The following is a 24,768-nucleotide window of genomic DNA, read 5'->3' on the forward strand; positions in this document are numbered from 1 at the left end:
TTGGTCTTAGCTTTAGAAAAGCTTATTTGTATAAAATCTAAAATACAGGCCAGTGCCCTGACAATTGTTATCACTCTTGGGATGTTTTTGTTCCTCATTGTGTGGTGTTTAAACTCTCATTCTTTGGACCCTTACACCTCTTGTAATGCTTATTTCATTAGCGCCACTAGTCTACATCTTGCATTGTATTTAAAAATATTTTTAAAATCCTGTAGTTTAAAAAATGCACCTAATTAAAATGTGATCAGTTCTGATTTTGCTTTGTGCTGCAATACCTCCCTCCCTGGTGGGTTCTGCAAGGGCTTATTTATTTTGGGACAAACTGTGGTTGACTCTACGTAGTATGTGCAGGAACTCTGCTCTTCCCTCCCTCCCAATATCCACTCGTATCTTATAAGCCTGTGCAAGGGCAGGGCATAGTTGTAGTTCGTGCCCCCACCTTGAGCACAAACCTACCACCTCACAAAGGATAGGACAGGAGAAGACAATATTTATGGTCCTTTCTCTGCTTCTCAGGGATTAAGCACAAGCTCTGTTGTTTTAAGCGTGCTTCACTCAGCATGACAGGAATTCTGGAAGCTCTTTCTGGGGTGGGGTAGCTCTACACCATTCTCAAAACAGGCATAATCTGAACACTTATGGTTGGTAATGAGTTCTGAATTTCCATCTTTGGACTTTAAAAGTTACTCTATAAAAATTGCAGCTAAACCCTAACCTAGGAAGTATTTGAATTCAGGATTTGGATTCTGTTTCGTTTTAATGTCTGGACTAAAAACAGTGATAGTGACATGTAAAAATTCAGGTTTCCCTTCTCTCTCCTCAGGTCAGATGGGGAGGACCAGGTTCTTTCCAGGCCGACAATTCTTGTTTAAAGGCATTTTTATCTGACTTAACTGGACTATGCAGCTAAAGACAGCTGACCTCTGACTAACCAGAGTTGTCACCACATCATGCTTTGCCTTTAATGCTCTCCATCACAGTTAGCTCCTGGTGAGAGATGATTAAGAACTTGATGCTTGGGGCTGGTAGCAGTATTTAAAACAGAGCAGTGCTTCAGAGCCACTGTGCTATCACAGATTGAGATATTCTAGCACAAACACTTGTAGAATTTTGTTGAGGTTGTCAACGGTGGGTTTGTTGAGGTTTTGTTCATTGTCGTCCATGGTGTGCCAAACCTTAGGGAAAGGAGATGGGATCAAGTGAAGAACTTGAACTCCTGAAAGAGAGGATGGAATTTGGAGATAGTACACAAGCCTTTTGGGTGAGTAAATTAGCATGCATTACTGTACAAGTGGAGCTGCTAAACCATTTGGAATCCAGGGCTACAGTCAGACTATTACTCAATACACTGACTCCATAACAAACTGGTATCTCCACAGCTTCCTTCCACTGTTCCTCTTACCCACCTTGTGACTACAGAAGCTCACCACTTACACTGTACAATTCCTAAAATTAACAAGGCGTCCAGTGACACCTTAAAGACTAACAGATTTATTTGGGCATAAGCTTTCATGGGTAAAAAAACCCCACTTCTTCGGATGTATGGAGTAAAAGTTACAGATGCAGACATAAATATACTGACACGAGGAGAAGGGAATCTTCTGTTAGTCTGTAAGGTGTCACTGAACTCCTCATTGTTTTTGTGGATACAGATTAACATGGCTACCACTCTGATTCCTAAAATAGTCTTTCCTTCCCAGTGCTCTTTTTAAAAATACTTGTGACAATAGTTGTGGTTGGACTGTCACAGCAACTCTCAGCCTTGCAGTCATGCTCCTACTGTGCTTACCTGAGAACTACGGAGAAGGATGCATTGTAGCACTGTAGCTTTCCCCCAGGGCACCCCTGAATGGGCCTATTGTACCGTAATGTTAGTAAAAAGAAAAGGATTACTTGTGGCACCTTAGAGACTAACCAATTTATTTGAGCATGAGCTTTTGTGAGCTACAGCTCACTTCATCGGATGCATACCGTGGAAACTGCAAAAGACATTATATACACACAGAGACCATGAAACAATACCTCCTCCCACCCCACTCTCCTGCTGGTAATAGCTTATCTAAAGTGATCATCAAGTTGGGCCCTTTCCTGCACAAATCCAGGTTTTCTCACCCTCTGCCCCCCCCCACACAAACTTACTCTCCTACTGGTAATAGCCCATCCAAAGTGACCACTTTCTTCACAATATGTATGATAATCAAGTTGGGCCCTTTCCAGCACAAATCCAGGTTCTCTCACCCCCCTCCAAAAACCACACATACACAAACTCACTCTCCTGCTGGTAATAGCTTATCCAAAGTGACCACTCTCCCTACAATGTGCATGGTAATCAAGGTGGGCCATTTCCAGCACAAATCCAGGCTCTCTCACCCCCTTCCCCCCCCCCCCGAAACACACACACAAACTCACTCTCCTGCTGGCAATAGCTCATCCAAACTGACCACTCTCCAAGTTTAAATCAAAGTTTAACCAGAACGTGGCGGGGAGGGGGGGAGGTTAGGAAAAAACAAGGGGAAATAGGCTACCTTGCATAATGACTTAGCCACTCCCAGTCTCTATTTAAGCCTAAATTAATAATATCCAATTTGCAAATGAATTCCAATTCAGCAGTTTCTTGCTGGAGTCTGGATTTGAAGTTTTTTTGTTGTAAGGTAGCGACCTTCATGTCTGTGATTGTGTGACCAGAGAGATTGAAGTGTTCTCTGACTGGTTTATGAATGTTATAATTCTTGACATCTGATTTGTGTCCATTTATTCTTTTACATAGAGACTGTCCAGTTTGACCAATGTAAATGGCAGAGGGGCATTGCTGGCACATGATGGCATATATCACATTGGTGGATGTGCAGGTGAATGAGCCTCTGATAGTGTGGCTGATGTTATTAGGCCCTGTGATGGTGTCCCCTGAATAGATATGTGGGCACAGTTGGCAACGGGCTTTGTTGCAAGGATAGGTTCCTGGGTTAGTGGTTCTGTTGTGTGGTATGTGGTTGTTAGTGAGTATTTGCTTCAGGTTGCGGGGTTGTCACTTTGGATAAGCTATTACCAGCAGGAGAGTGAGTTTGTGTGTGTGATTTTTGGAGGGGGTGAGGGAGTGAGAGAACCTGGATTTGTGCTGGAAATGGCCCACCTTGATTATCATACATATTGTGAAGAGAGTGGTCACTTTGGATGGGCTATTACCAGCAGGAGAGTAAGTTTGGGGGGGGGGGGGGCAGAGGGTGAGAAAACCTGGATTTGTGCTGGAAAGGGCCCAACTTGATGATCACTTTAGATAAGCTATTACCAGCAGGAGAGTGGGGTGGGAGGAGGTATTGTTTCATGGTCTCTGTGTGTATATAATGTCTTCTGCAGTTTCCACAGTATGCATCCGATGAAGTGAGCTGTAGCTCAAATAAATTGGTTAGTCTCTAAGGTGCCACAAGTACTTCTTTTCTTTTTGCGAAGACAGACTAACACAGCTGTTACTCTGAAACCTGTCGTAATGTTAGTGTTGCTCTGTTCTACATAGCAATTTTCCAGTTCCCTGATGGGGATTGGTTAGGATGACTTACCCCATTACTGCCTTGTAAAATGGAGCACCCTTTGTTACACTAAGGTCTTATCCACATTACAGGATCAACGGGCAGTGCTTGATCCAGCGGGGGTCGATTTATCGTGTCTAGTCTAGACATGATAAATTGACCGCTGAGCACTCTCCCGTCAACTCCAGTATTCCACTGGAGCGAGAGGCGCAGGCAGTGTTGATGGGGGAGCAGCAGCTTTCAACTCACCACAGTGAAGACACCGCGGTGAGTAGATCTAAGTACATCAACTTCAGCTACATTGAAGTTGTGTAATTTAGATCAAATCCCCCTTCTTCCCCCCCCCGGCCCCCCAAAATGTAGACCAGACCTAAGCTACCAGCCTTCCCAGCATGATGGTTCTGTAATGCTGGTTAGGTGAAAGCCTCAGGCACCAAGCCATTGGAGGAGTGGGGGTGGTTGTGGTACAGAACTGTTTTGGGGGAGGGACAATTAAATTCCTTCTCCACTTAATTTTTTTTTTCCTCCATCCTGTTCCCTACCAGCCCCTTGTTCGCACAGCTTCCCAAAAGCAAACAGTTAAGATGCACCTCTCTCTGCTTCCTAACCATGATGTTAGAGGAGTTTGTCACCTGTAGTGTCTGGTGACTATAGTGGCTCTTCTCCACCTTTTCACTGAGGCCTCTTTTTGGTATCCTTGCCATAGCTCACCCATGAAAAGGTGTTTAACAGGCTATGTCTCAGTGGCACCTGCCCTGCTTTCCTCAACTATGAACTGCCCCATACTGTGCTCACCACCCTACTCAGTTGTGCATGATCTGACCTTCAGGGAAGCTTGGGCTGGACTGAACACCAGTTTTGCATTTGCCAAAGCCCTGCAGCTGGTTAGAGTGAACACACAAGAATGGGAGATTGGCAACAGAAGCAGGCTGGGGATCAGGACAAGCCTCATAATTAAAGTAGGGAGGTCAAATACTGGAGAATCCATTGAAAAAGTTCCTGGGATTGTCTAAGGCTCTCAATATCAGTTCAATCAAATCTCTAAGCCAAGTTCCCCTTTTATACTTGTGAATGCCAAGGTGAAGAAGAATAGATTATTTCACTAGTCTCAATTGTGCTGTAACAAACTGACTAATGCGTGTACTGAGATTCCTTTGATCTCAGATAGTGAGAAGCTGTGCTTTTGGAAAAGGAAGATTTGTGTTCTTTTGCTATGAAATTTCTTTGGGGTCAGTGGTGCTTAGCCCCTCTGAAAATGTATTTAGGAGCCTCAGATTTAAGGAGCTAAGTTAGCAAATGCTGGCCTGTACACAATACTCACTTGCTTAAAATAAGCATCTGCCCCTAAAACTGCAGTAAACTCATGTGCTAGTTAGGAAATATTTAAAATGGATTCCAGTACCTCTTCTTAAAAATGGAATATGGTCATCCTCAATCAACCCTTGAGCGGCATTACCCCGGAAATACTGCCTTTCAGAAGGGTGATTCTTCAGCAAACCCAAGCCATGTAGCTTTCGTTCTACAATTCACAATTGAAACAAAGTTTAAATTATACTTGACAGTAAAATATCCTTCAAATAATATAGTCAACTGAACAACTTTTCTCATGTAGTGTAGGATATTTTTCATATCACCGGAAAAAAAATTGGAAACAATTATTTGTGTTCCCCTGGAAGCAGTCAGTAGAGGATCCTGAGATGGCTGTTTCCCCATATGTAAAATGGGGATAACAAGCACAAAGGGTGTAAGTGACCTGCCCAAGGTCCCACAGTGACAGTCTTAGAACCCATGTGTCCTGGCTCCCATGCTCCTAGGCTACCCTTTGAGCCATTTCATTAGCAGTCACAAATCTACTCGAGTTTTCATAGCAGTTTTCAAGATCCTGCTAAACGTTAGATTTTTAATTTTTATTTCTTTAGTCTCATGAATGAGAAAAAATTAATTCCCAGTTCATAAAACTGTGGAATTATGTGAACCAGGTAACAAATTGTGAAATATTGGAAAACCGCCATAAGTGTTAGTAAAACCAACAGAGTTTCGCAAGGACAATTTTACCAAAAACAAGCACCTTAAAATTTTTAATAACTTGCTTTGGTTGGAAGTGGCGACCCCAATTTTAGAGTCTGAACCTACAACTCTTTTGCATGAAGAATTCCTGTTGAATTCCAGGGGAGGAATGACCCTGCTGAAGAGGGCTTTCAGGCTTGAGCCCTTACTTTGATGGATAATCCTCCTTACCGATTGCTTGAAGTCTGTTAAACCATCGGGCAGTGTTTGAAAAATAATTGGGAAAGGTTGGGTTTGAAGCACCAATTAAATCCAGTAGCACAAACAGATCCTACAGGAGTAAAACAAAAATGAAAACTGTTAGCTTCATTAAAAAAGTCTTTTAAAGAAATAATGTGCCATACTGAAAATATGAGTACAAGTGACAGAGTAGGACTTCGCTACTTCTCTCTTCACTAATTCTGAGCAAAGAACCAGTAATCAACTCACTATGTGAGAAGAGAGCTAATGAGAGGCAGGAGTGAGGTTTAATATACAACAGCACCTTTAACCAGGGGGAAAAAAGGCAGCGTGATTTGCAAAATGCAATGGGCCAGTTTCAGACTTGGTGTGAGCAGTTGCAACTCACACTTTTTCCTGCAGAAAAAATAAGAAGTTGCCTCCAGTTGTCCCTGCTTTTTCCACTGAAGTGGCAAAGGAGGGAGAAGCAGAAAGCAAGTAAGACCTCTCAAAAAAAACCAAACACAAAAAACCCCCCTATGCTCACTTCTATTATCTGGTGGAGTACTCCCTTGGTGGAATTTGGCTGATTTCACTGTTGTTCTTTATTAGTTGTACGGTATTTAACTAGGAATTCATTTGGAAATTAAAAGGAGTTTTCACTTACAATGCTCTGTATTTGGTTTGTGTTTGTTGCACCAGGTGGATGGGGAGTAGATGCCATTTTCTGAGCTAAATGTCGTGATCCATAGAGGGAATCTGTAGGAGACCACCGCACAAAGGCTTCTTCGCCATCAAAGAAAATCAACTGAAGTGAAAGATCTGGCCTGGAGGCTGAGCTGGTCTGTTGAAGAATGTCAAAAGCAATGTCATATTCAATTTCTGTGGAAATACACATTGATATAGGGTCTGATCCTGCAGCTCTTTCTTATGAGTAGCTCCTTTTTAACAACTCACATAAAAGGACTACCACTCTTACTCAAACTTTCCCACATCTTTAATCTCCCATACCTATACTGTGGTATCACGATAAAGGCTGTCATGTGCCTTAAAAGCAGCCTGTGTTGATACAATTCCTTTATGAGGACTCTTGTCGGTGGTTAGAAGTTTCACATCTCTGACTTGTATGAGGATGAATTCAATAACTTGAGAGAGGTCTACAGAACAAGGTGGTTGAAACATTTAATATCATCTGAGATTAGCATTTGTGGTAATCCTTAATGAGTTCTGCCTCAGCAAGCAGACTCATAAATGAGCTGTAGTTTTTGTCATGTTTGTGTGTAGTGGTTCTCATGAAAACAGTGAGGAACAAAGCACTATTAGTCATTAGAATAGTGACATTTCTTTTTCTGCAGGGTGACGTGCAGCCTTAATCTGACCCTAAAATCAAAGCACAGGATGTGTGTCATTTTGGGGCTCACCCAGACCAGTAAAGGGTTCTGTCACTGCCTGTCTTGTAACTTGGGTGCCTTAAAGTTATGTTGCTATCCTGGCATGGTGTCTTAATTATTTAGGGTGGGGAAATTTCAAACAGTATGTCTTAATGCTGTCCCAGTAATCCTAATGGCTCAGTGTTTGTCTTTTCTGGGATTGTATAATGCTAGGTGCTTGGAGCTAATCTCGTAGGGTTGGGTGGGAATGCAGTCCCCCTCATGCCTGATTGCTTCACCACTCTGCTGTGAGGTGGAGCTAAATGTTGCAGCACAAATCATGAGCACAGCTCTACACGTACACAAATACACTGACTCAGAGCCGCGGTCTGCATACATAAAGACCATCAAGTTCAGAATGTTACAAGCTTTCATAAAATACCTTCTTGGCATATTTTTATACACAATAACACTGTACACAACCAATTGATTCAGTTGCTTACTCTTTGGGATTTTGACCCCCTGTTCTCCCTTTGGAGTGTCTGGACCCTGGTTGCCACATTATGGAAAGGGAACACTGTGGCATCAACATACCCAAGCAGGTATATTGACTTGTGTCTAACCAAATTCTCAATATTTCACTGAAGAGGGCTGTGTGTGGGCTCTGCTGAAACTTGAACTAGCTGATTGTCATGGTTATTTTGTGATGTTTGTACAGGAAATAATTTTAGTTATGTAGGATATTGAGTTTCAAAACTGATGAAGTGAAACTTGCTACTTGAGGCAAGGCGAGTCTCCGGGCTAACTCAGTCAACACTGAGAACCATGGATGTCCATGGAACCAGCCCAGTATTTACTGTCTAGACCAGGTGAAGGCTTGAGGATTACCCGGACACCTCAGGTACTCCGAAAAGTGTCTCAAAGACCCTTCCTCTTCAGCCACCAACAAAAATCAAGGCACTGCCATCTGCAGAGAGGATGACATTTGTATTTAGGGCTGCAAAGGAGCTATCCATGTGGAATGTCTTCTCTTCCACCACATGTTCCCAGCACAGGTGCTGTCTACCTGGGGCCACATCCTAAAATTTTCCACCATCACTAATATCAGGTCTGTTCCACCCATATTAGTAACTTTGGGACCCCTAGTCTAGAGAGTTGCCATTGGTGGTTTTACCATTGTACCCACTAATCCTACTCCAAACAGAGTTAACAAGCTGGTGGTGCCCTTTATGCACTAAGGCTCCCAACCTTGCTACCACTGGAGCTGAACCAGGGTAAACAATAGTGGGAAACTTAGAAAATTTCCCTTGTGTAGACAGGGCAATATTGATATCCGCTCTGCTGTGAAACACCTGCTATTTTGTAGAGATTTCAGTTACTCCTCTTTGTTCTTTCCACTGCAAGACAGACCTCTTAGTCGACCCAGAGCTCAATCACCGTCATATGTATACCAGGAGAATATGAATTAAAGTAACTCTAATTTAAGAAAATTAGTATCCATGGCTATGATTTTTTTCTGCTTAAAATATTCTGTCTGAATAATGTAAAAAGATATCTATGAACAAGAGTATTTTAAGCTTTATGTAAATATAAATAAATTGGAAGAACATGGAGATAGAAATCACAACTCAAAGTCACTGTATATTAATAGATTTGGCCTAGAACATAATAGGCTATTATGCTACCACAAGTAGAGTCAAAAGGTCATAGATAATGTATTCATCAGATGAATCCCAAAATACTTTGCTAACAGATTTCACAGGCCATCATTTGTACAAAGTAATTATTTCACCCACCTTTAAAATACTCCCTCTTCATGAGATGGAAAATTGAAATTAAATACTGACTTAGTACTTGCTAAAGATTCAGACCTCTAAATTGGTACCAGGATTTGTTTATATAAACAACTGTGCTAGTTCATGCAAAAATCAAGATTTTTTAAATGACAGTTCATTAATATATGCCATGGGGAAATAATGTAATATAACATACTTAGTTTTGTGATAAAAAATATTGGAACACTTCCTAATGTTCAAATCCCCAAATACGCTACTAACACTAAAAAGTACAATATCAACCTTTTGGAACAATTGCAGCCATAAAAACAATGTTTAGATTACTTAAATACTTCACATCAGAACACAACAAAATCAAACACTATCATCTGTAGTTTGAGATTGGATCAGCTGCTCAACTTTACATATGAAACCCAAGCATATCTATTACAGGAGTGTTTTATATCTGCATGTGTGAAATAGTAGATAAGGCACTCAAAAATATGTAGTATAGCTCCTGGATTTTTAGGGCCACTGAAACTTTTTGTGCACTGCAGCTGGCCCTAGTACCAACATACATCCGCTCTTAACATGGACCAGACAACTTAATATATATTATACTCCCTGTATTATGTCTTCCCATAATCCAAGACCACCCCATACTTAATTCTGAATAATTGACTTAGATTAAAAAAAACAAGAAAAAAACACAGAAGTGAAGTTGCCATTAGAAGATGGTGTATGTATTTCCTCTGTAACAGGCTGCTGTAACTCTCACTCTCCCTCCAAATGGCTGCCTATCTCAGAAAACAGTAGACTTCCTAGAGATTTAAAAGTGCGGTATACACAAAGCAAAGGCCTAGCAGTTACAGAGAGAAATACACCATACCCTTCTCAATGTCTTCTTGAGTGACTGGGCTTGGTGCAGGAATTACTACATGGCATTCTATGGCCTGTGTTACAGAAGAGATCGGACTAGATGTTCATAATCTCTTTGGGCCTTAAAATCCATGCATTTATGATGATAGCTTTGATATATTGAATTATTCACCCTTCACATGTAATTATGAAGTGTTACTGTGTTTCTTTGTGTTGTTTAATCATTCTTTTAATGGTATCAGACTTAGAAACCGAAATTCGTGTATCCTACATCCTGAAAGCTGACACTATTAGGTTACTTTTTTAAAAGCATGGTTCTGTATACCTATCGTTAGAATTCTTTTTAAAAGTCTCCAGTCTTCAACTAAGTAAAAATGTATTATTTCCATAGCATGCTATGGAACTGCTCAAACCTCTCTGATACCATTGTGCATCTATCGATGCTTCCTCATTTTTTTTTATGATGTGAAGTTAAACTCTTGTGCAGTAATAGACCTGGGTCCCAGTTCTGCTCCCCTTTAAAATCAATGGGAGTTGTGCCATTAACATCAGTAGAAGGAGGATCAGGTCGATGATAATTGAGAACAACAATACAGAAGCCACATAAGGCTCAGCTATCACGGAAGCATGCAAAAGAGAAAAAGAAACAAGTACCTTAATTGACTGAAGCCGGCTGTCTAGGGCACGTGCTAGCTCCAATAACATAGCGCAGGGCACAGCTGAGTCAGTGGCTCCCACAAACACTCTGCCATCCCACTGTGGACCGAAGTATTTTGAGTCATGGTGGCAAGCGAGCACCAGATGGCGCTTGGCAGAAGGATTGAGGGTGCTGATGATATTGGAGAACGTTCGGTATCCATAGGGCGTGTATCCCTGAAACGTATCTTCTTCGACTACCCAGCCAGCCTGCAAACTTTGAATACGGCGCTTGATATGCTGGAATTGTAAAAAAAAAAAAAAAAAAAATCACCACATTAATATTGGTAAGCATCTAACAGACGTTTGCAAACAAACTATCAGTAGCTAGTTTACAGTATTAGCTCTTTAATTTTTCTGTAAGGGCCACTGTAATTATAATAAGCATTTATCGCTAGGCAGCTAATGGGATTGAGTTCTGCTTGTGGTAATCACCATCATTGTTTCACTGCTACATTCTCTTCCTCCACTATCACCCCATTTGCTTGGCCTCTCTCCTGTTGTGTCTTGTTATATGCTAAGATTCTAAACTCTTTGAGGCAGGGATTATCTTTTAGTATATGTTTGTAAAGTGCCTAGCATAATGATCACTGATGGCAGCCTCTAGGCGCTACTGCAGTACCAATAACACTGTTTGCTTTCTACAAGAAATGTGCCTTACAAATAGCAAGTGACTTGAACGAGGCTTAAGAGTTCAACAGGAAACAACTAAATAGTCTCTTCTCTATAAACTGAGCAAAGAATGGAACACTGGAGAACAACTAAAATATCATTCAATGTGAGGGCAAAAATGAAAACAATGGAATCTGTATAATAGACCACTCCTATTAGGCAACGTCCTGCCTTGAAAGATTGCCTCTAAAATATCCCCCCCAAATGGATCCAGTACAGAGGAGGGTTCTGCATCCTCTTTATTTGAGAAGACCATCTGTGTTAAGCAACTTATTTTTATTGGTCTCTTAAGTATTCTCTCAAGGACATATTTCTCTCTATTTAGATAAATAGTGGAAAAAAGCTTCTAACTGGGGAACTAGCAGACAGTGAAGAGCCCGAGCAAGCTCCTATTAAGATCAATGGGATTTTTGCTCCCACTGAAATCAATGGCAAAAGTGTCACCTTGAATAGTTTCCATTTTGTTCTGGGTAGCGTTCTGAAAGTTCATGCAGCAACAAGTATTTTACCCTTGTCCTGTTTGCAAACCTGCCTTTGGCATCAGTGGGTGTTCTGCAGTGGATTGGTAGGAGTATGTAGTTCTAGCTGTACATCTCGGCCCCTGGACTGAATTTAAAGTGGAATTTGTACCTTTCCACAGAATGGAATGGAGCTTCCCTGCAGCTCTATTATGTTTTAACAAAACTCTCCTCTCCGTGCTGACAATGGAGAGTGTTTCTATGTTGTCATAAGGATATTTTCGTACATTGTTGTTACCCGTAGCAGCAAAGATCCCCCACTTGAACATGCCATGCGGTTACCATGCCTCAGACTCTGCTCTGCTATTTTTTCCTTTAGTTTGGCTGAAAGCCAGTAAATCACCTAGGAACCTCAGAACTAGATACTATGGACACTCACTGCCATTGAAACAAGCTTCATTTTTCTACTCCAACTACAGATTGGCAAGTTCATTAATTGGACACAATGGGCTATGGGGGTGCTGTTAAGCCACAGCCTGCATGGCTGGTTGGGGGCGCAGAGTGGTTCCACACTGGTGAGAATCCCAAGAGGTGTTCTGGTTGACTCGGTCACCCGAGAGCAGAGACTATTTACAGGTGCCATTTGTATACCCCTCATGTGCAGATTCAACTCTGCTAGTCAGTATGCCACCTTTGAACCCTCTTCACCCACTGTAGAGTCTCCAGTAGCTCCAGCAGTAGAAGACTCCTGATCCTTGCAATTGTGTTGAGCAAGGACAAGGGTTGTGCTGGTCCTTGAAAGGGGTACAAGGTGGGCTGGGGAAAAGACCCCTTGTGCTCTTTCCCCTTATGTCTGCATCTATGCAGAACTAGCTACAAATTAGCGCTTAGATTACTCTGTTTACATAAATGTAGCAACAAAAAATAGAGTGGGAGTAAATGGTCAGTTTTCAACATGGCAAAATGTTAACAGGAGGTGCGGGAGTCAAGGTTCCATGCTAGGCCTGGTGCTGTTTAACTACTACTTGTTGATTTTAAAAAGATGGACTATATAAAAGTAGGTTTCAGAGTAGTAGTCGTGTTAGTCTGTATCCGCAAAAAGAAAAGGAGGATTTGTAGCATCTTAGAGACTAACAAATTTATTTGAGCATAAGCTTTCGTGAGCTACAGCTCACTTCATCGGATGCATTCAGTGGAAAATATAGTGGGGAGATTTATATACACAGAACGTGAAACAATGGGTGTTACCATACACACTGTAACGAGAGTAATCAGGTAAGGGGAGCTATTACCAGCAGGAGAGCGGGGGTGGGGGAACCTTTTGTAGTGATAATCAAGGTGGGCCATTTCCAGTAGTTGACAAGAACGTCTGAGGAACAGCGGGGAGGGGGAGAAACATGGGGAAATAGTTTTACTTTGTGTAATGACACATCCCCTCCCAGTCTTTATTCAAGCCTAAGTTAATGGTATCCAGTTTGCAAATTAATTCCAATTCAGCAGTCTCTTGTTGGAGTTTGTTTCTGAAGTTTCACCTGCACATCTACCAATGTGATATACGCCATCACGTGCCAGCAATGGCCAATGTACATGGCAGAGGGGCAAACTGGACAGTCTCTACGTAAAAGACTAAATGGACACATCAGACGTCAAGAATTATAACATTCAAAAACCAGTCGGAGAACACTTCAATCTCTCTGGTCACTCGATTACAGACCTAAAGGTGGCAATTCTTCAACAACAACAAAAAAAACCTTAAAAAACAGACTCCAACGAGAGACTGCTGAATTGGAATTAATTTGCAAGCTGGATACAGTTAACCTAGGCTTGAATAGAGACTGGGAGTGGATGTGTCATTACACAAAGTAAAACTATTTCCCCATGTTTACCACACCCCCCCCCACTGTACCTCAGACGTTCTTGTCAACTGCTGGAAATGGCCCACCTTGATTATCACTACAAAAGGTTTCCCTCCCTCCTCCTGCTGGTAATAGCTCACCTTACCTGATCACTTTCTTTACACTGTGTATGGTAACACCCATTGTTTCATGTTCTCTGTGTATATAAATATCCCCACTGTATTTTCCACTGCATGCATCGGATGAAGTGAGCTGTAGCTCACGAAAGCTTATGCTCAAATAAATTGGTTAGTCTCTAAGGTGCCACAAGTCCTACTTTTCTTTTTATATAGAAGTAGTTTCACTATCAGTAAGGCCATTGTAATCAAAATGTCACCTAGCTAAGACTGAATCTCTCTAGTTAATGTATTAAAATATCTGTCCAGTCATGGCACTGGGTGTGTGAAGGCTGAGTCCCTCTCTTTGACCCTCCTGTCATCTTCAACGGTATCTTCAGATCATGGCCCAGCTGATGCAGAAAGCAGCTCTCACCAGCAGCATGTAACTCACTTTTTGGAAACTGATTAGATTTCTGATGGCAGTGTCCCTTTAAATGCCATAGGTTTTTAGGGTGATTTCTATATAACTTTATTATAGTTTCATTCCTTTCCTAAAGTTCCCCAGGACTGTTATAGAAGAGTGACCAAGACTAGGCCTGGTTCTAGCACATACATGCAACTCCCCTGAAGTTACTGGAGTTATACCAGGGCTGCATTTTGCCCACAGTTCTATTTCAAAGTTCTACAGCACCTTTCTTCCAGGGCTCCCAAAGTGCTTTAAAAGCATTAATGAATTAAGCCTCATGTTACTCCTCTTAGATAAAGAACTGATATCCCCACATTACAGATGTGGTCATTGAAACTGGAAAAGTAAAGTAACTTGCCCTGGGTGGCACAGTGAATAGGTGGAAAGACAAGCAAAGGAAACCCTGAGTCCTGGTCCTATGTACCTTTTAAAAACACTGTAGCTTCTTGATAAACTATAGTAATCCAGAGCAGGCAAGATGTCAAATTGCATCATGGTCCTACCCACCACTAGATAATCTTTGGAGCAACTCTGTAAGCCCTTCCTCCTCAAAACCAGTAAGACCTCTTCAGGGAAGACATTTAACTTGCCCCTCATGTGAAGTTCCAAAGGCAACTGTGCAAAAATGGCATGTTTGTGTGAGCACAAAGACATCCAGCTAAGCTGATTTTAGGTTACATGGAGTACTCTCACTTACATATATATTTAACATTGATTTTCTTTTATACGTAATACTTGTTGGAGCTGTGTAAAATTAGGGAATAGAATTTAAAGTAGATTAAGTTTTGGGCCTGTCAGCCTTGATATTGTGTCTTTATGGATGACATTTCTCAGTCTTCTGATGGTAGTGGTCTTACTGAATGCAGCAAATGTGTCTCTACACATGGGTGGCCAGAGCCTCATACACTGAGGGCACTACCAGAATACAAACAACAGATGATATCCTTAGTGTGTCCAGAGGATGTAGTCTCACCTGACGCACAGCATAATTTCCTGGTGATCCTGGGTATCTCTCTATCAGTATAGGGTGCAGATCATTTTGCCACATTCGAGAAACATCTGTGTGTGCTGCAACTTGCCGGATACCAGCAAAAGTTAAAATACTTGGTTGGTGGGAGTACTGCAGAAGGAAAAAGAGGCATCTATTATCTGTTAGGTAGTTTGTGTTGTTTTCTTCAATATGACAAACGTGATGCTATAGAATGCAAACAACATATTGTACTATATTAACAATATATTGAGTGCTAATCCTATTTCCTGTGGCATCCTCCAGTAATAAGGACAACAACCCCTTAGGAGCGTGGGTCTTCTCTCAAAGGTGACTCTAAAAATGGCAGTATAGGGTGCAGATCATTTTGCCACATTTGAGAAACATCCTAGACACTATTTGATCTATCCCTCTCCAGCATTTAATGATAGACCTCATTAAGCTCCATTAAGAGTCCTTGTTTCCAGTTGGTGATTCCTTGAGCTGTCCTCACTGCTGAGGAAGTCTAGGGGCTGAGCCTTAGCACTTACGTGGGAACAGTTAAAGGCAACTTAGCAACTACACCAGCAGTGAGGTTCCCCACTACCTGCAGGAATCCCTGAGAGCTGGAATGGAACCTCAGAATGTGACGTAATACCAATGGAAGACAGCAGCAACGGTGGCAGCAGAGAGACAGCCGTAGCAGGGGACGGCAGCCACTGGTGACCGAGAGAGGAGGGAGAGAGAGAGCAACAGGAGTGCAGCAGCTTGTTGGAGTTTCACACCTTATGGTGTGAAACTAAGGCAAAGGACACTGCCCAGAACACTGTGGGGTGGGTGTTTGCCTGTGGTCACATGCTTTTGAATTATGGTTGTGGTGTTTTCCCAAACAAACATTGGATCCCCTTTAAATAAAAGTTTTCTTTTGTTATCCACAGATTCAGAGCTTGCGAGAGGGAAAGTATTACCTCTTAGAAGTGCCCAGCCGCGGTGTTTCATTTTTCCAGATGACTGGATGGGGGTTGAGCTGGTTCTATTTTCTGTTGCTAAGAGAAACTCCTAGAGCAGTGGTTTTCAAACTTCTTAGACTATGTACCCCTTTCCAAATAATGTAGTCTACCACATACCCCCATCTGAGATAGGATCATAATATACCTATGATTAGACTGCATTTTATTTAGTAGGACTAGGCATTGTCCGCCATTACAGTGTGTAATAAAATGCATTGTCCGCCATTACCCCTTGATGAGAGCTTGCGTACCCCTAGGAGCACACATACTTCAGTTTGAAAACCAATGCCCTAGACAGCGAACCCAGCTATTGTTGCTGCCAACTCCACCTGGTAGAAGGGTTACAGTGATGAGGGGTGAGGTTGAAGGCCTGATGTTTTTGCTGAAATCAATGGCAACTGGATTGGCTTGGTAGATAGGACAGAGTGAGTAGAGTGGGTGGGTGGGGTAAAGAGAGGGAGAGTATGTGTGGTGAGAAAGAGAGCTGGAGAGAGGCACTGATGCTGCTCAGCATTTTCTGTAATGACCAGTGTAACCATGGACTCAGCCTCAATTAGATATTTGCTCAGTGGTCTACAGTGTTGCCCCTATGGGTTACATCTGGAAAGATAAATATGAATACATAACAATGAGCCAAACAGAATTCTACTGGGCACAGACTTTTTTTTTTAAAGTAAAATAATTAAAACAAATGGTAAAATGAGGATGTGAGAAGATGACAAAGGGGAAGTTAATGAAAAATAGAACAGAAGGGAACCTCTCTTGCCATCTTGTCCTGGCCCTGGTAAATTCTGACTGCAGCCCTGTACATCATTGGATGTTACATCAGATTACTGGAAGTCAGTCAATTCTAGATGAACTTCGGCCTCAGATTCTTTACAATCAACTCAAAATGGGTCTTGAACATTTTTTCCATTTGAAAGTCTTGGAACACTTGATTAAATTAAACTTGAAGCTCTACAATCTATTATATTTCATGTGGCTCAAATAACTTCTGCATGAAGAAACCATGTTTGTGTTTCATAATCAGGCCAAATAACTGTTATATTTTGAGTGTCTGCCTGTATTTTTACTGCTGTATTATTCTCTCTCAGTAAGTATTAATCCTGAGATCTAACTAAAAGAAGGCTGAGGGGAGATATGATTGTTCTCTATAAATATATCAGAGGGATAAATACCAGGGAGCGAGAGGAATTATTTAAGCTCAGTACCAATGTGGATATAAGAACAAAAGAATATAAACTGGCCGTTAGGAAGTTTAGACTTGAAATTAGACTAAGCTTTCTAACCATCGGAGGAGTGAAGTTCTGGAACAGCCTTCCAAGGGAAGCAGTGGGGGCAAAAGACCTATCTGGCTTCAAGACTAAGCTTGATAAGTTTATGGAGGGGATGGTATAATGGGATAGCCTAATTGTGGCAATTAATTGATCTTTGACTATTAGTGGTAAATATGCCCAATGGTCTGTAATGGATGGGGTGGGATCTGAGTTACTACAGAGAATTCAGCCAGCCACCCAGGAAAGGTGAGTCTTGCCCACATGCTCAGGGTTTAGCTGATCGCCATATTTGGGGTCGGGAAGGAATTGTCCTCCAGGGCAGACTGGCAGAGGCCCTGGGGGGGTTTTGTCTTCCTCTGCAGCATGGGGTATGGGTCACTTGCTGGAGGATTCTCTGCACCTCAAAGTCTTTAAACCACGATTTGAGGATTTCAGTAGCTCAGACATGGGTTAGGAGTTTGTTGCAGGAGTGGGTGGGTGAGATTCTGTGGCCTGCGTGGTGCAGGAGGTCAGACAAGACTATCATAATGGTCCCTTCTGACCTTAAAGTCTATGATTCTAATCTTCTTATTGTAATTGGTTTACATTTTTTTTTTTTTTAAGAAACACAAATGGATGAAAACACTGGATGAAACAAAACATGCTAATATCTTCTTTCCAAATAATGATGCAGCAGTTCTGTTGTCATTATCTGCTATAGCCCCTACTTATATGTTCCATGCTAGACAGAATTTACTATTTTAACAGAGCCCCTCTTTTCCTCAGACCAACATATAATACTCTCTGAATCATTTTAATCTCTCTCATTTCTTTTCTGCAGTCTTAACAGTCTTAGATTTTCTTTTTTTTTTTCCCACCAAGTTCAACAATTCTCTGCAAAACGTTTCTCTTGTTGAGTTGCCAATGCTAGGTTAGTGTGACTCTCATATCACAATAACACATTGAGAAAAAGAATTATCTGCAGCCATTAAATTATGATGAAGGTCATGTTATCTCTTTACCTGTCTGAGTCTGTATTATGTACACTGACAGTGCTCTCTAAATAACAATAAGCTAAGATTCACTCTGATCTCTATGTTGTGGGTGGCTCAGAGAACTTAGCCCATCCACCCACACTGTATTATTATCACAACAGCAGCTCTTACACTGAAGACAGAACCCTGATCACAGCCACAGGCTGCACAACAAAGATGCAATTCATGCCGATGTCTTCTCTTACAGGGAAGGAGTAGGGATCAAATGAAAGTGTCTGTCTGAACTCCTCTTCCAGAAGCCTCCTGACTGAGAGGCAGGCCTGGTTTAAACAGCTCAGCTGCTGATCTCCCCTCCCCACACACGCATACGCCAAAGCCACACTGCATTTAAGTGGGGGTGAGAAGACAAGAACCAGTTTGAGAAATACAACTGTGACCCACCTTCTCCTGTGTCCAGTTTGCTCTGGCTTCCCTCCCATCTGTCAGCTGAGAGAAGGTGACTGTTGCCAGGTAAAGTACCCCAGCCAGGCAGAAAGATGCTGCTGCCTTATTACCCCTGCTTCCCCCTGTCATCCCTCTTCTGCAGCTGCTACTGCTCTTCTTCCTGTGCATGAGTCAGTAGCTGGAGCAGCTTCTTCTGCAGTCCACCCCTCCCTTCTCCCTCTGCCTGACTAAGGATCTGGAGGTAGGAGGGGGAAAGGGGGCAGTCCTGGAGGAGGGGTGGGGAGGAGGGAGCTTCCCAATGATCTGCTGCCTGACTATCTATGATTCATTCAGCAGCATCTACCCTTTTACCCAGCTTTTCCCAGTTCATTTCCCTTCTGAAATGAGCCCTGTCCCTAGCACCACGTCAGCAGCATCAGGAGAGTGACTAATCCCCAAACCCTCAGGCAGTGATCACAACAGGATGGTCTCTCCATTCTCTCCCATGTGTTCCCTCCCTGATGTTTTCCTCCAGGGTTACAGTGAGGCTCTGAGGGCTTGTGTTTCTCACTGGGAAAAGTGAGGAGAGTTGTGGACTGATTTGTGAAGTTCTTTCTGAGTGGAGATTAAAAAGCTGTTTGTTTTTACAGACAGGGTGTCATTCAAAGGTGCCAAGTTCCAAACAGCTTCTGTTGGCATCAGCACTTTTGAAAATCAGGCCACGTACTTCAGGTACATTAATAAGGACTTACCAGCCTAGCTTCAGGCCCCTATTACTGGAAGTCTTGGCCTTATTGTGTAAATAGTTAATGATGATCAATGTTCAGTGATTGTTTTGTGGCAAATCGCTGGCACTACTATGATGGGTCTCGCGCTCTCTCTTGTTGGGGGGCAGGGGGTTTCAGGGCACTATTTCTTACCCCAAACTGGGGTATTAACTGCCCCACTCATGTCCTAGAGGAGGGGAGTAGAAAGAGAGAGGGACCTGGGCCCGCCCTCTACTCTGGGTCCTAGCCCAGGGGCCGTAGGGATAGCAGTAAACCACTTGAACTAGCGATTCCATCCCCTGGGCTACTTCCCTCTCCTGCCCTTCAGCTTGTGGGGCTTCCTGCCCTCCCTCTGCACAAACGAGGTGTCCCTTTACCTTGGGTCTTGGTGGTCTTAGCCCACCACAGCACTTCTCCAAACTCTCCTCTGCTTCCCTCCAAACTGCTCTCTACTCTAACATCAATCCACTCTGCTTCAACAGAATTTTCTGTAGTATCTGGCTAATGAATCTTGCCCATATGCTCAGGGTTTAGCTGATCGCCATATTTGGGGTCGGGAAGGAATTTTCCTCCAGGGCAGATTGGAAGAGGCCCTGGAGGTTTTTCGCCTTCCTCTGTAGCATGGGGCACGGGTCACTTGCTGGAGGATTCTCTGCTCCTTGAGGTCTTTAAACTACAATTTGAGGACTTCAATAGCACAGATATAGGTGTGAGGTTTTTTTTTGTAAGAGTGGTGGGTGAAATTCTGTGGCCTGCGTTGTGCAGGGGGTCGGACTAGATGATCATAATGGTCCCTTCTGACCTAAATATCTATGAATCTATGAACTCCTCCTCTTGTCTGATTGAAGCAGGGTTTTTTTTTAATCAGGTTACTGGCTTCAGATGCTTTAATTGGCTTCAAGTGCTTTAATTAATTTATAGCAAACTTTCTTCCCTCTACAGGGAAGAAGGCTCCAAAAAAAACACTCTTCTGCTGCCCTCTGGCCATGCTGTATCACAGTTTGTACAATGTCTTGAAAATGTAAATATCTATATACATGCAAATAAGTTACTTATTATTATATATGCTGTTCTACATCAATTGTTATGTCAAAAGTGGCCAGAGACACTGAATTTATGATTAATGAGTCAAATTCTATTTTCAAAATGTTTAAGTTTGGGGATTGCACTGGTATCTGCTATACATTTTTCTAGGATTTTTCCCAATATTATGAATGCAGGATCAACTGACAATTGAACTATCACCATCCTGGATCCAATTTTGAATTAAACCCCTGACTTTGCTTGCATCACTGAGGCTTGGTTTGAAGCCTCTCCCATCACATTTTCGCTCATTCGGTACTCAAAGGCTATTCAATACAAACTAAGAAAGATCCCAGAAAACAGCAGAAGAGGATAAAAATAGGAAGCTGTCCTGCTGCCCTCCAGCATCAAATATGGAGACATTCCAGCCCAGAAATCAAAACCTTTAAATTTATCCCACTGGTCTCTGAGGCTAAGGACAACAGGAAACTAGGACCTTGTTGATCTACCGACTTCTGGACAAAAGCCCTGCAGACTTCCTGGAGTAACGAATGAATTGTGGTGTTTCGATGTTGCTTGTAATTATTAGAATTGGGAGCACTGGCTGTTGGGAGTTTGAAAGGACAGGAAAGAGGGAGGAGGAGTTGAGAGGCTGGGAGAAAGCTACAGAGGGTACAGCAGCTGCTTGGTAAAGAGGTTTCCATTTTGAAAATAAAGTCCTGTTGAAGTTTGTTAGTACCTTGCCTGGTTGATACAACATGGATATATTTACCACTGTGGAGCTGGAATTCCCCAGGGTCATTATTTGTTGGTGACTTCAACCTAGACAATACTAAGGATGACATAGCATCCAAAATCCTCTTCTGCATGGAAACATGTAATTCATTTGAACCACCTCTAGTCCTTCACACTCAGAGAAGAGACATGCTGGAGCTGATCTTCAGCCTAAGAGTGGCGCTCAGGGACATCATAAAAGTTCCACTCCACAGGTCTGATCACCACCTCCTCCAGGCCAATATCATGGCTTTCATTGCATTCCACCAGGGAAAGGAAGTGACAACAAAGCTGCTTTGATTTTGAAAAACTTGTGAATTTACAAGTTTACAGCCTTAGTTTATAGCCTGCCTTAGACAGGTAAAACTTCCAGCTGCAAGGCCAAGATTCTGGCAAACCGATAGAACTTTATAAACACTTCATGATCACTAAAGTTGATGCACAGGCCCCAAGTCTCCCTTTCACCCTGCACTGACCACAAAGATTAACATGGGACACACAAAATTACATCAAATTAAGATCATACATAGGCAGATGTGCTGGCACATGACTAGGCCACTAGTGGTAGGAAACTACTCTAAATCTATTTGCCAAGAGCACAAGGACTTCTTACAGTACTACATAATGGAACAAAAATAATATTCTGCTGCCTGCCTTCATAGCTGCAAAATCATAGCCATCAGAGCTATTCTGAATAGTGTACTGACTAATCAGTGCAGACTATGTAAGCTAGACTTTGGACACAAATATTGACCAATGCAAAAAGATCGCATCACAGAAAAGCTCAATCACATCTGGGAGGAACTTGCTGAGACAATAAACTTGATTCAGGACTGGATAGTATTATTTACTATACCACCTCTGAGCTTTGGTCTAAACCTAAAAATTAGATTGACATAGCTGCATTACTCAGCGGTGTGACAAATGTTACATCATGTGTAATGTAATTAGGTCAGTCTAATTCTTACTGTAGACGCAGCTAGATCAACAGAGTAATTCTTCTGTCAACCTAGCTATTGCCTCTTTTGGAAAGGTGTATTACCTATATCGATGGAAAAACCTCTTCTGTCAACTGTAGTTGTGCTGCTGTAGTGTATACATACCCTCAGAGGGTTTGGTCCCACCATGCATAATGAAGCATTAGAAGAAGTCTTTAGAAGTATTTAAACCACTCCCTGTGAAACAAGTAATGAAGTCCACTGCCAGGTTGAAGACCCTGTTATGCTGACCTAAATTACCTAGGAAGCACATAGGAGTTATGGTGATGGGTATTGTAGAAAACTCATAGGCCTTGTCTACACTGCCACTATACAGTGCTGCACCTTTCTCGCTCAGGGGTATGGAAAAATCACCCCCCTGAGCACTGCAAGTTTAAACGCTGTAAAGTGGCAGTGTAGATAGTGCACCAGTGCTGGGAGCTACTCCCCTCGTGGGGATGGTTTTTTACAGCGCTGGGACAGCTGTCTCCCAGCGCTGGTGCTGCGACTACACAGCCACGTCAAAGCAGTTGCTAGTGAAGACATACCCATAGATAATACAGGATTTTTTTAAATATTATTTTTATTCCGTCTTAAGTCAAACACTGTTGCCCTCAAGTATATATGCCACGCTTCACTATCTACAGTGGGTTACAGAAAGTTTACATATAATGCTGTGAACAATTTAAAACAAAACACACACTGCATCCAAAATATATATGAATTGTCCTGTAATCTTATAAAAAGGAAACTAGTATAAGCTCAGAACATTTAATAAAATGTGTACACTATTTGTGGGTGTGCCTAGGGAGAAAGACTGGAACTAGGGCAGTGGTTCCCAAACTGGGGTTCGGGAAATGTTACAGGGGGTTCTCAGGGAAAGAAATCCCTAATGGCGGATAGAGCTGTCCTTAGGGACCTGGGCAACATGGGGCAAGCAGACCGGAGTCCCTGGATTTCCAAGAGCTAAGCAGATCAAAGCAAGCATATCTATCACACGGAGGAGATTTAAACTTCAAGACTCCTTATAAGAAATGGAAAAGGAGGTGAATACTTTTTTCTGTTTTTAAAATTAAATAGGCAGCTAGTATTGTTTTTAAAATTATTATGAAGAACAAGTTTAAGCTTTGTTTGCGTTGTTTGCCTGGACTGCTCAAGACCTGAACGCTTATGTTGGAGGAACGATTTGAGTTGGCTTCTTAAATATCTTCATGCTGTTTCACATCTGATACTCCTTGATGAAACATAGGAGCCTTGTCTTATAACAGGCTTATTCAAAGTGATACAAGCTATGAAAGTGAGATCTTGGAAGGGTGTTGCTGTTTTCATAATGTAATAAAAATACTGTAATGATAAATAATAATTAATAATATATAGTGTGTAATAAGCATGTCATAAAAACAAATTGTATTTCCAAGATCACTGCTTTTATAATTTATACTCAGGTAAAGGAGAAAATCCCTGGAAATATTCATTTTTAGAGGGGGTTCACGAGACTTGACATTTTAGTGAAAGGGTTTCACAGGTTGTTAAAGTTTGGGAACCACTGAACTAGGGCAATACCCCCAGCACGAAGCTAGTAGCCACACAGAAAGTTGCTGGAGCTACCACTTATAAATATAAATGATAGCTGTAAAGGAAATTGGTTTTGGCTAAAATATTAATTGGTTTTGGCTAAAATATTAGTGGGGAACTAGACCAGTTAAACCAGTTTTGAATATTTACACATGGCAGTAGAATGAAGAAGTGGAGTAGTGTAATTTTATGAGGCCCTCAATGCCCACCGGCAAAGGGTTCACTGCCATGTAACAACAACTCTGATCAAGCCTGACTAACTCACTGCACCTAATATGTTGTTGTCTGGGTGTTTAAAAAGAATGTCATGTAAAGCAGTGGTTCTCAAAGCCAGTCCGCCGCTTGTTCAGGGAAGGCCCCTGGTGGGCCGGCCCGCCAGGGGCTTTCCCTGAACAAGCAGTGGACCGGCTTTGAGAACCACTGATGTAAAGTATCAGATGAAAACTTATGTCTTATTGGTCATCATAAGCATTGCGTGATGTATGTCTGAGTGTTAATTAAAAAGCTGTATGTGTATACTGAAAATATCTTTAAAGCCGTGTAATCGAACAGGGTTGGTAAGTCTTCCCCAGACAAAGGAATGTTGATTTACCTGGCTGCCAAGGTAGCTCTTTGAAACAAGTATTGGGAAAGCAAGCTTCATTTGCATTTTAAGTCAACAGAAAAAGCACATTATCAGGAGGATAGGAAAATAGCATGGCGTCAGCACACAGGAGCACAAGAAGCAGGGGAGAAGAGCTGTATCTGGAGATACACTTCAAAATAACATATCACAAGGGATTACTGTACTATAAGAAGGGGAAAGAACCGCTTTGTTATCCATCACAGAGGGAACAAAGGGTCCAGGACTCTTTGCATTCCCTGAATGATGGATCCCCAACCAGGTGGGGTGGATGATGCTGAAAGGTTGGTTTAGGTAAGAAACTTATCTTAGCTTGTTTAGTTCAGTGTTAGTTACTAGAAAACATTATTATACTTTTG

General features: G+C 42.1%; 1 protein-coding gene across 1 annotated transcript; it reads right to left on the reverse strand.

Moving 5' to 3' along the window:
* Window positions 1–1,070: 1,070 nt before the first annotated feature.
* On the reverse strand, window positions 1,071–18,821 carry QPCT (glutaminyl-peptide cyclotransferase). The gene is made up of 7 exons (XM_077811883.1): window positions 18,690–18,821; window positions 14,994–15,140; window positions 10,429–10,710; window positions 6,418–6,594; window positions 5,763–5,862; window positions 4,927–5,043; window positions 1,071–1,216 (listed from the first exon to the last, which is right to left on the reverse strand). Exons 1-7 carry the CDS (start codon window positions 18,819–18,821, stop codon window positions 1,071–1,073), a joined length of 1,101 nt encoding a protein of 366 aa, XP_077668009.1.
* Window positions 18,822–24,768: the final 5,947 nt, after the last annotated feature.

This window comes from Eretmochelys imbricata, chromosome 3 (assembly GCF_965152235.1).
Source record: "Eretmochelys imbricata isolate rEreImb1 chromosome 3, rEreImb1.hap1, whole genome shotgun sequence".
Lineage (NCBI taxonomy): Eukaryota > Metazoa > Chordata > Testudines > Cheloniidae > Eretmochelys > Eretmochelys imbricata.